Consider the following 12378-nt stretch of genomic DNA (forward strand, 5'->3'; position numbering starts at 1 on the left):
AAATACTTTTAGCTCTTGTAGTTGAATTCCAAGGCCCTGATAGATGAATTAAATTCCCCCATCTGAACGAATCCTACTCAACTCCTAACCTGCTCAACCCTTGATTGGACTGAGCCGATCAACTCACCATTCTAGCTGCCTAGAAAGAAAGGCCATTCCCACTTAGAGAAACAACTAACTTCAGCTACTATTGTTCCTTAGACACCATCCGTGGCATAAAAGATAAGTGGCAAGACCTGAGAAGAAACAAGAGAATTTGGTTCATAGTCAAGAGAAAAATCAGTCAATAGAAACAGATCTACAGGCAGCCCAGGTGTTGGGCTGATAAGATAAAGATTTGTAAATAGCTATCAGTATAATAAAAATGATTTTTAAAAATTTCTAGGGAGAGGTAATGGATGTAATAGGTGAAACTGAAATCTTCCAACTGAAAAACACAGTATCTAAACCAAATATTTGCTGGATGGAATGAATAACAAATAGAATACACAGAAGAAAATATGTATGATTATGAGGACAGGAAAGAAAGACATCATTGAAACTGAAGAATGGAGAGAAAAAAGTTGACAACTGAAACAGAGCTTTGATGAACTGTAAGACAGAATTAAGTGGTAAAACATGTGAGTAATTGGAGTTCAAGAGGAGAAGAGAAAGAATGGGACAGAAAAAAAAATGTTTGACAAAATATGGATGGATAAATGTCTAAAATTGATTTTAAAAAAGGCCAGTAACCTTCTGGATTGATTTGCTCAAACAATGAAACCACATCTGAGACAACCCCTGCAATCGTAGTCCTCACCTGACTATGAGGATCCATGGTCACTCTCGAAGTTCCACCTCTCTTCTGCACAGGCCAAATGGACAAATTGAATGTAGATGTGGGTTTCCTGGAGTTAGTCCCATGGTCTCATGGATCTCATGAAACTAGTGATCCAATAGTTCAGAGCTGGTGTCCAATAATCCTCAAAAATCTGTTTATTTTCCTTTCTTCAATGAAGACACACTACTAAATGCCTGAAGGTTTTCTAGGAGGAAGACTTGGAGAAAGATGAATAATACACATCTTTGGCAGCATGACAAGGTTTCTTCTCCTATATCATGGCCTCCCTTTTATCCAAGGAGTCCTGAGTCTATAAACTGGCTTAAGTCTGGGAATCCATTGAGGGCCGATGATCCTGTTTCGGTGATTCAAGCCAGACTTCCATTCACTAGACCTATAACTTTTTTGCTGAAACAGAACAAGTAAGAATTTAGTATGCTTCTCACGACTTATTTTCTAGAGGTATTTTAACTAACTGGTCACCCCCTAGGGTTTGGTGAGCCAAACTCTCCCAAATACTGTTCTGGCTCTCCTGTCCTTCGCAGTGACCACACCCTCCTCATCTTTGGTGGTTACATGCTACAAGTTGGCCCCTGCTCCCCAGGATCCCAGCTGGATGTTGATCCCATGGTAACTTGGATCTCAGTTCCCAGTGTAATTTCTGACCTAGAGAGAAGGGCACACAGAACTGGTCAAGGATGCTGGACTTCCCTCATAAATTTCTGCCTCATAGCGTGGGTCTGTTCTCTGGCGTTGGTGTGTGGGTCTCACAAGACAGATGCATTTAACTTTCCAATCTCCCTGAATCTTTTTGGATACCTTCTTTTTCTGCTTATCAGGGATGTGCTGGCATTTCCAATTCATTTAGTATCAGCTGACTTTGACCATGTTGGCTTCAATCAACCACAACTATTAGATGCGCTCCAAGCCCCTGGAGGTAAAACAGTGAATCCACAATCTTTGCTCAGTGGACCCATGTCAATAGACTCGGCTCAATCCAACTTTATGTTCCCTTCAAATTGTTCTCTCACTCTTGCTATACAACTCCCCCCCCCACCAGCTATTCCCCAGATTTCAATCTGTATAAGTTAGAAGTATCATGTAGTTATTTTGGTGTGTATCACACCTCCTCCTGGGTCACTGTCTGTGCCTTGCTATTTTGTTGTTCTTTAGTCACTAAGTTGTGTCTGACTCTTTATAGCCCCATGGACTGTAGCTTGCCAGGCTCTTTTGTCCATGGGATTCTCCAGGCAAGAATACTGGACTGGGTTGCCATGCCCTCCTCCAGGGGATCTTTCTGACCCAGGGCTCAAACCCACGTCTCTTGCGTCTCCTTGGCAGAGGCGGGGTGGTTCTTTGTCACTAACGCCACCTGGGAAGCCCCATACTAGTACAGTTGCTTGCAAAGTAATACAAGTACTCAGGACCACCCTCACCAACCCTATCGCAGTGGCACTAGGGGTAAAAAGAACCTACCTGCCAATGCAGGAGACTATAAGAAACGCGAGTTCGATCCCCGGGTCGGGAAGATCCCCTGGAGGAGGAAATGGCAACCCACTCCAGTATTCTTGCCTGGAGAATCCCATGGACAGCGGAGACTGGCGGGCTACAGTCCATGGGGTCGCAAAGAGTCCTATACAGATGAGGTGACTTAGCATAGCACATACGGGTGAGGCTCTTCAGGAAAAGGAAAACGAGCTTTCTTGGGCAGGGCTAGAAGGTGTTTCTGCTGGCAGACAAGACTGCAATTTAGAAACTTGAGGTCTCAGCTTCACCCGAATCTGCCCATATGTTCCCATTCCAGTTCTCAGGACTCTTCTTTTCCAGTTAACAACTCAACTTTAACAAAGAGACCCTGCAAGGATAAGGGATTCAATCTGTGTTGTCATTCAGACAAGATTAGACTTTGGCTTTACTTTTCAAAAATCTTGACCTTGCAGGAAAATAAGGGTTTCACGCCCCACTTTTATTCTTTTCTTCCTTTTTTTTTTTCTCCTAGAAGTCATAGAAGTTTTCAGGTGCTAAATGAGCTGGGAATTTAAGTCCCTCAGCTCATCATTTTCTTCCTTTAAGTTTTCTAGTACAATTAGCAACGACCAACCAACCAACCAATACACCCCATTAAAATGCTATAAGGTTGGAAATACTTGGTCACTCAGAGTCCTGTCTTTTGTAGGAACTTTATCACAGATATCTAAGGCTAAAATCTGAGTAACACTTTTGTCATTTCACCAGTGCCCTCTTCACCAATGGCAACAGATTCATTAATGCCTTTAAATCTAATCGGATCAGAGAACCAATTCCAGAAAACTCAGAACCTATTCAGAAAACCCATCCTTAAGCTCTGTTCCTTGGGAGCTATTCTTGGTACCTCATGCAGTTGTGTAAGGTCACTGTCTCCATGTCTGATGGTGGAGTTGAAGTCCAGGGCACGTAATCAGGAAAGGACTAAGAATGACAGTTCTCTCACCACAACAGAAAGTTCTGCTTCAGGTCTAACTTAAACCCCTCACGCTGTGCTCACACTCCTCCTTTTTTTTTGGTTTTTGAGAAACTGGAGCCTTCCCAGGTCTGGATGGGAGTTTCTCCTTCGATGGTACAAAGTGACCTTTCTGGGGCAGACTTTTAGGGCATTGTGTGTCTCAAGCGGGGGGCCCTGGCCTAGCCACACTCTTCCGTGGCTTATCCTCGTGACAGAGCTGAGGTCCCTGAAGAATTCGGCGGGACAGCCCTGGGCACATGACCCTATATGTGTGTGGCCAGGTGCCCTGAACACATCGACTCTGCCTTTCCTTCCACACAGGAGATGCTGAAGGATGAGGTGCGGACGCTCACTTACCGGAACTCCATGTACCACAACAAACACGTGTTCAAGGACAAGGTGGTCCTGGATGTGGGGAGCGGCACCGGGATCCTCTCCATGTTTGCTGCCAAGGCAGGGGCCAAGAAGGTGTTCGGGGTGAGCATGGCCTCTGCGGGGATACTGGCCCTTCCCGGTCCTTCTGGCCCTTCCCAGTTCCCGTCCTTGCTGGGGTCACACACACCCTCCAGGAGGCAATCAGGCGTAGCTCTCGGGAGGCAGGCAAGCTCCTTAGCTCCTTGTCACCTGGGCATTGCTCCCAGCCATGCCCTGGACCTGCTGATGTGTGTAGAGGACTTTTTACTTTTCTGGAACCATTTTGGGATCATCATAACCTTGGAGTCCTTAGTCCTATGTGGGCTTGAGAGGCAGGGCAGGGTGGCTACACCTGTGAGCTCTGTTTGGAATCTCCGCTCTTCCACTCACAATAGGCATGACCCGGACTCTTCACTTCTCTTCTGTACCTTGGTTTCCCCATCTGTAAAGTGGGCATAACTACAGTACCTTGCCCACAGGGTGACTACGAGGAGGGGATGAGTTTAAATACCTAAATCAAGTGCTTAGCACAGTGCTTGGTGCAAGTCAAATGCCTAGTCTTTATTAGTAGAGATGGGAGGGGACCCTGGGCACTAACAAGACAGTCTCCTTCCTCTGTTCTTTAAAGGCAAGCTGATAGATTTCATCCTGCTCTTCTGGCTCCTGCAGCCTCTCCAGCTAGAGGTGGTGATGGGGGACCCATTGGAGAGCTCCCGCAATGCATCTGGGAGCAGCCCCAGGACAGGGGGCTGGGAGGGTCCAGAACTGGGGAGAAACTGAGAAAGCAGATCTCTGAGCTGCCGGCTGACATAGTGGGTCTAGGGCTGAAAAACAAGAATTCATCTCGATCAAAATACAAGGCATGCTGCAGTTAAACACAGCGTGTGCATGGGACGGCCCAATGCAGAGGCTGGCTGGAAGCTTTCAGTGGGGCTTCGTTAGCTGGATCACCCTGCAGCTTGTCTCAAGACTCCACCCCCTGCCAGGCTCCCGGTTGACTAGAGCTCCCCAAATCCCGGTGCATCCCCACCCCGCTGCCTGAACAGCATCCCCCTCCATGCCTTCTTCAATGGCTCAGATGGTAAAGAAACTGCCTGCAATTCAGGAGACCTGGGTTCCATCCCCAAGTTGGGAAGATCCCCTAGAGAAAGAAATGATAACCCACCCCAGTATTCTTGCCTGGAGAATTCAATGGACAGAGGAGCCTGGCAGGCTACAGTCCATGGGGTCGCAAAGAGTCAGATATGACTGAGCGACTAACACTTTCACTTTACATGCCTGACTTGAAAGATACCTGGGTCCTGGTTGGAGGGGGTCTCGGGGCAGTCTCAAGGCCCCTCTGGTGTAGCCTTGACCAGGAGAGCCATGATATACTCGCCTGAGCTCCATGTGAGGGTGCAGGGTCAGCCCGGCTGCCCACAGTCAAGTCCTGCTGTCTCCACGGCACTGCCTCTTCCCACCTTCCAACCTTCCTTCCTTTATGAAGCCCCTTCCTCAAGATGGGGGCTTCTGGTCAAGGGACTGATTCCCTTCCAAGGTGCTCACAGAGCCTCAGGGCTTGATGTACACCCCCTGTGACTCCCTCTGTCCTCCCTTCAGGGGGTCTCTGAGGTCTCAGCTCAGCTCCAGAGCCAGACAGAAGCCCAGGGCAGAGCAGTCATCATTTGCTTCCATGTCAGGGGGGGCTTCAGCTGCTGGTCTTGGCAGCTGCCCATGTGTTTCCAGCCCGGGAGATAGGTTTTCTACTGTCAGACTGGGGCGTGTTCTCCTGCTGTTCCCACAAGGTCTTACTATCAGCTGAAAGTCAGCGAATTTCTCAAATATCTTAGCCCTATGCTTAGGAGGGGCTTCCCCAGTGACTCAGCTGGTAAAGAATCCACCTGCAATGCAGGAGACCGGGGTTCGATCCCCAGGTCGGGAAGATCCCCTGGAGGAGGAAATGGCAACCCACTCCAGTATTTTTGCCTGGGGAATTCCATGGACAGAGGAGCCTTGGCGGACTACAGTCCATGGGGTCACAAAGAGTCAGACGCGACTGAGCAACTAACACTCTCACATTTGCTTAGAAGATTTGGAGAGCCTGGCAAGACTTCTAGATTAAGAAGAATCAATTCTTTCAAAGGTGGAGATTGCAGAAGGAGTGAGAGTTAACACAGGTCTGCCCATGGGGCGGGGAAGGGTCTCAAAGACGCCCCAAAGTCTTGACCTGCGCTTTTCCGGTGGTCCTACTTGTGGATGGTACCCATTTAGCCAGGGAGGGCCAGGGGAAGGAGGATGACAGCAGGGAAGTTCATAGTCACTCTGGGGGCTCTGCCTTCCCACCTCCTTCCCCTGACCACCCCCAGGACAGTGGCCATGCCAGGAGAGTGAGGCCTGATCGCTCCTACCAGATCTCCCAACTCAGAGGCCAGGCCTTCCATCGCAGGGCAAAAGAAGCCAGTTTAGTGGGAGAGCCACTGGCCTGTGCTTCAGAAGGGTTGCAGGTTAGGTTTCCACCTGCCACGAAGTAGCTGTGTGGCCTAGGGCAGGCCACCGCACCCCCAGGCCTCAGCACCTCCGTCTGTTCTACTGGCCCTAAATTGCGTGCTGTGATTCTTTTGACACCTGGCTCCTTTGCTCTGTATCCCCTCTAGATTGAATGCTCCAGTATTTCTGACTACTCAGAGAAGATCATTAAGGCCAACCACTTGGACAACAGTAAGCAGTACCTCCTCCCGCTTTTCCGTGGAGGGAGGGGGCGAGGGGTTTGTACTTCCTTGTTTGGGTGGCAGAGACTGCTGTAAGACCACTTGGCCTTGAAAAGGTGGAAGCCAGCCGCTGCCCTGTTAGCAGGACTCTGCCCACAGGGCTCAGAGTTTCCCAGTCCCTGCCAGGCCTGCCAAGGGCACATCTGTCCCAACTCAGCCTGCGGTGAGCCCAGCCTGAGGCTAAAACCTTCATTTCCAAGCCCTCTGCTTGGCCCCAGCTGTCCCTCCTCCTCCCGTTCCCTCTCAATGCCTCCAGCCCTATGTCCACTGAGCAACACCCCAGCAGACCCCAGGCTCTGTATTTGGAGAAACGTCGTCTTCTCATGCCCACAGGCCCCGCTGCTGATGGACTGTCTTGGCAAGTAGCTTGCCCCTGGGAGCGGGACCTTCTTACAGCTTGAGTCTGAGCACAAGAGGAGCTGTGTTTCCTTCCCTTCCTCTCCTCACTCCTTTCCCAGGCGTTTGTGATCTCCTCAGCCCTTCCCTCTGGGACTCATCTTGAACACGCTCACCCTCACGAGGGTCCCTGACCAGAATAACTCCTGTATCTCCCATCACTCAGTATTCTTCTCTGGAGAATCTCCGTGGATAGAGGAGCCTGGTGGGCTACAGTCCATGAAGTCGCAAAGAGTCGGACACGACTGAAGCGACTTAGCTTGCGTGCACACACTGGGTCAGTCTCCTGTGTGCCGTCACCACCTCCTGCTCTCCCGAACCTGCCATGCAGTGCTGGGCTCCCACCCGTGGCTGGGCAGGCCCCTGCATGGGTGCCTGATCTCTGGGCTCAGGCTCAGGTGGGTGGAGCCAGGCCGCCCCTGCTGACCACGCCCCTCCAAGCGTGAGCCCCTGCTCATCACGTGGCCTCAGACCCCATCTGGCCTGTCCTTTGCTGGTGGCATCTGCTCAGCCCACCCTGTGGCTCCAGGAGGGAAGCATTCCCTGCTCTGTATTTCGAAGGCTCACACTTGATTCTGTGCTATGGAGGCAAAGGCCCGGGAGGGACAAACCATTATCCCCAGGTGGATGGCCACCCCCCTTGGCACGTGCTTGTTCTCCTTTTCACACAGGCCTGGGGGGGGTCTTTTCAAGGCAAAGCGTGCTCTGCCTTGGCATGTATACTAGAAAGAGGACAGCTTGGCTTCCATGGAAATGCTTCTGAAACGTGGCAACAGCCAATTGTGTGGGTCTCGGGAGCGTAGGTGTAGAGACATAAATAACAACCCAGGACATAAAATACCTGCTACCCAGAATCAATCAATCTCCCTCCCTCTCCACCTCCGTACGGCTCCCCGGATGGGTTTGTTCCCAGGCAGACGCGCACCTCCACATGGCCACCTGCAGGCGTGCGTGCGGCCTTCACGTGGCTCCTGCCACCCGCGTGGCCCACACACGTGTTCAGATCAGGGTGTCTTCTTGGACATCAGGGCTGTCAGCCACCACTTCCTCTCTTTGCCTGCCCAGGAGACCCATAGTTCTAGTAGACAAGTGCTAATCCATTGACTCTTCAGAACACTAAAGGGAATAGTCGGTTCCTCCTTTCTCTTCTTCTGCCCTGGAGCATGAGGGTCACAGATGCAGAAGCCTGAGCAGAGTGTGAGGCACAGAGGGGCAGCAGGAAGGGCTTCATCAGGTGGTTCCCCTTCTGAGCCCCGGCTCCTGGCGCAGGAGACGCCGCCACACTCAACTCACAGGATTACAGGGGGATTAGAGAGAAAACACGCGAGGGGCCTGTACAGCAAGCATTAACTGTAGATCTTTCCGGCTTTATGTTCTGCACTTTGCTCCTTCCTGGTCACACATCCCAAGCATTTTGTAGACAATGCTCGAATTCTCTGCCCTATAGCATCCCTCCGTGCTTGCAGCCATCCAGTCCTGGGACAATTCCCCTGATGAGGGTCCCACCAGCAGCCACCTGGGGCTGTGATGGTTTGAAGAACTTCCTTCCCCAGGAGCCTGCCTCCCTGCCACCTGACCACAATGCTCTGGGTCATCACTTTGGGACCACAAAGAGTAAGGGGGCTCCCCTTCACCTGGCAGCCCTAATCCCACAGAGGCAGGGACACACCCCCAGTTCCTTCACCTGTGGCTTTGGTTTCAGCCCCCTTCTCCTCTGGCCACGCTCCAGCATCCCTCTCACCCTGGCAGAGGATGCTCTGGCTTCCTTAGCAGCTGTGGGGACCTCAGGCCACACTGGCGCTCAGCTGGCATCAGCCATGATCTGTAATCTACCCACGTGTGGCTGCCCAGCAGCAACTCCTCACCTCTCTCCGGTCTGTGGATACTTTGAATCCAAACTGAGAATCACACCTTATCTACATGGTGTTAGATTTGGTTCTTCCTTACATTCTACTAGGCTTCCCTTGTGGCTCAGCTGGTAAAGAATCTGCCTGCAATGCAGGAGACCTGGGTTCCATCCCTGGGTTGGGAAGATCCTCTGGAGAAGGGAAAGACTACCCACTCCAGTATTCTGGCCTGCAGAATTCCATGGACTGTATAATCCATGGGGTCTCAAAGAGTTGGACACGACTGAGCGACTTTCACTTTGGCACTTTCACTATAGTCTACTCGGAGTCCCCAGGCAGAGACAGGGGCTTCCCTGGTGGCTCAGTGGTAAAGAACCTGCTTGCCAATGCAGGAAACGCAAGAGATGTGGGTTCGATCCCTGGATAGGGAAGATCCCCTGAAGGAGGAAATGGCAACCCACTCCAGTATTCTTGCCTGGAAAATCCCATGAACAGAGGAGCCTGGTGGGCTACAGTCCATGTGGTTGCAAAGAGTCTGACAGGACTGAGCATGCACCCAGGAGTCCCCAGAGCCTTGCTCTTTGGGGATCACTGTTCTCTGTGAGGTGTCATCTACATATGGACAGGAGCCGGGGTGGGGGCAGTGGGGTGGCCCCGGTGGGCTGGTCTAGTCCAGTTCAGCTCTGAACCAGTACCTTTGAATACAGTCGGGGAACAGCTGTGAATTTGCACAACAGTTGGTCAGCTTCCCCTCCAGAGAGGCCACGGAGAAGGTGCCTTCCCAGATCCACACGTGGGGCCCGGCATGGTGGTCGACTCTGGCAGGTTCACACTCAATTCCAACAGATCAGCTTGTGATCTTAGGCACCTGACCTTCTGAGCCTCTGTTTCCTGCTCTGGAAAATGGGAACGACAGTGGTACAGACCACAGAGGGTTTCATGTAGCTACCATATGTAAAACTACAGTGTGCTGGGTCCCCTAGTAAATTTTCAGTGAATTTGCAGAAATGGATGCAGGCCTTTTGGTGGCTTGAAATTGGCCTCAGTGGGAGTATTTACATGGAGAAACAAGCAGATGTTGCAAGTCAGGGCATCCTTCCTGGAGAACCCCCTTGTTAAGTGTCTCCCAGCACAGCCCTGTATAAAGCACAACAGTGTACATGTGCCGTTAGCAGCCAATACATGTTAGCTATTGTTATGATTATTTCATTCATTAACTTGACTAATAGGCTGGTCCAAAGAAGGGATGAGGTTAATCAGATATAATGGCTGTTAATGAATCTGTAGTGGCTCTTGGCAATGGCTGCTTCCCTCAGAGGCAGCCCATGAATAATCCCAGGACTGGGTTCATGCACCCACCCCTGGGGGAGGGATGTCACCACACTCCAGGCCCAGGGCCAGATGCAGGGGAGCTGGGGAGAATAGCACAGATGAGGTCTGTGCTCTCATGATGCTTACAGTCTCAGAGAGGGCACAGACACAAAAGCAAGTGGACACACAGCATCCCAATAGAATCACAAATGGTGACGGTGCTCTGGAGGATAGGAGGGAGCAGTTGAGAAAGCTGGGGTCCACTTTGGATGGGGTGGCTGCCCAGGCATGTCGGACTCTTCTCATACCACGGACGAGGGCTTCGCTCCCAGCCCTGCTGCCTGTGACATCATGGCTGAGCCAGAACAGGGAGAAGGTGGGAGTGTCTATACCACAGACGGGAGTAGGTGATCAGGTTATGATCCTGTCCATTCGCAGATGCAAGACAGGGATCTCAAGTGGCTTGTACCAGGTTGCACAGCAGGCCTGGATTTTTCTACAACTTTTTATTTTATATTAGTGTGTGTGTGCTCAGTCGTGTCTGACTTTGCGACCCCATGGACTGTAGCCCACCAGGCTCCTCAGTCCATGAATTCTCCAAGCAAGAATACTGGAGTGGGTTGCCATTTCCTTCTCCACGGGATCTTCCCAGCTCAGGGATCGAATCTGCATCTTCTGCATTGGCAGGCAGATTCCTTACCACTCTGCCATCTAGGAAGCCTTATTTTATATTGAAAATGAAAGGGTTCATCACTCAGTCTTGTCTGACTCTGCAACCCCATGGACTGTAGCCCACCAGGCTCCTCTGTCCGTGGGATTCTCCAGGCAAGAATACTGGAGTGGGTTGCCGTTTCCTTCTCCAGGAGATTGTCCCAACCCAGGCATCGAACGTGGGTCTCCCGCATTTCAGGCACATTTTCTACCAACTGAGCCACCAGGGAATCAAATTGACAATGTTGTGATGGTTTCAAGTGCACAACAGAGCAACCCAGCTGTACATATACGTTCTCCCCCAAACTCCCCTCCCCTCCAGGCTCAGGCCTAGATTTTGGCACCCTCTTTTGACATCCTGGGAGAATCCCTGATGGCAGAGTGGTAAAGAATCTGCCTGCCAATGCAGAAGACGCAGGTTTGATCCCTGAGCCAAGAAGATCCCCTGGAGAAGGAAATAGCAACCCGCTCCAGTATTCTTGCCTGGAGAATCCCAGGGACATAGGAGCCTGGCAGGCTACAGTCCAGGGGGTCACAGAGTCTGAACACGACTGAACACATGCAGGTCATTGCTTAGTTTCCCCAGAAAAGCTCAGACGTCGGGTGGTCTTTCAGAGGATGGTGAAGGAAGAGTTTCCTTCCAGAGGAAAGGTTCTGATGCAACCAGCCAACTAATCCATCACCCTGTCAATTGCACAGCAGCACCTAGGATAGCTTTTGCTGGGATCTTTACAGCAATGAATGCAAAATGAGCCCCCTAATGAGGTGTACGTCTGTGTTGAACGATCAAAAGCTCAACTGAGAAGTTTCTCCTTCCGTAGAGGGATGGACGGGTCTGGGAAGGGACTCAGGGGCAGAGGATGTTTAGAGCAGGGGCTTTGCCTAAATCCTATCCACCTTAACATTTCAGTCACCTGGTCACCATGAAGATGGTGTCAGTGTTTGCCTTCGCTAGAGCCCCGACTGTGAGCTTGCCCTTCACCTGTGTCATCTCATCAGTACAGCCTCTTGCCAAGTAGACGTCGCTTCTCCTGGTTGTTATCTGGATAACTGGAGTTCAGTCAAGTAACTTGCGGAAAGTCATATAGCTCATCATGAGAAGACCCAGCACTTAAAGCCAGTTCCCTTGAGTGCAAAGCCCATGCTCTTGTCAAAACACCAAGTTCCCTCCCCTCCAACACTAGCCAGGCATCCCTGGGGCTGAGCCTGGGCTGTGAACAGACACTGTGGCATCAGTCTCTCAGCCTCCTGTGGGCTTGAGTTGTCAAGGCAACCTGACGTGGGGCGGGGGCCTTGATAAGGGTAAGGGTCGTTGGTTATCGGACCTGGGCTGTTTCCATGGCAATCATTGAACCCCTCTAAGCCTCACTTTCCTTAAAAATGAGAATAAGAATGCTGTGTCTGCCTCAGGGACTTGTTGGCACCTAGTGCCCATCCTGGGCTTAGCACAGCACAGGCCCTTAGCTGTTGTTCAGTTGCTCAGTCATGTCTTTGTGACTCCATGGACTGCAGCATGCCCTGTCCTTCATCATCTCCAGGAGCCTGATAAAACCCATGTCCATTGAGTCAGTGATACCATCCAACCATCTGATCCTCTGTTGCCCTCTTCTCCTCCTGCCCTCAATCTTTCCCAGCACTGTGGTCTTTTCC

At 51.1% G+C, this 12378-nt stretch overlaps 1 protein-coding gene across 4 annotated transcripts in view; it reads left to right on the forward strand.

The window, feature by feature from the left end:
* PRMT8 (protein arginine methyltransferase 8) overlaps positions 1 to 12378 on the forward strand; it is a 71721-nt gene that overhangs the window by 35585 nt on the left and 23758 nt on the right. For all 4 annotated transcript variants that reach the window (XM_043881166.1, XM_043881163.1, XM_043881164.1 and 1 more), the window contains 2 exons: positions 3624 to 3779; positions 6350 to 6413. In XM_043881166.1, the coding sequence (XP_043737101.1) occupies positions 3624 to 3779; positions 6350 to 6413 (220 nt within the window). The remainder of the gene's footprint in view (positions 1 to 3623; positions 3780 to 6349; positions 6414 to 12378) is intronic.

This window comes from Cervus elaphus, chromosome 22 (assembly GCF_910594005.1).
Source record: "Cervus elaphus chromosome 22, mCerEla1.1, whole genome shotgun sequence".
Taxonomy (NCBI): Eukaryota; Metazoa; Chordata; class Mammalia; order Artiodactyla; family Cervidae; genus Cervus; species Cervus elaphus.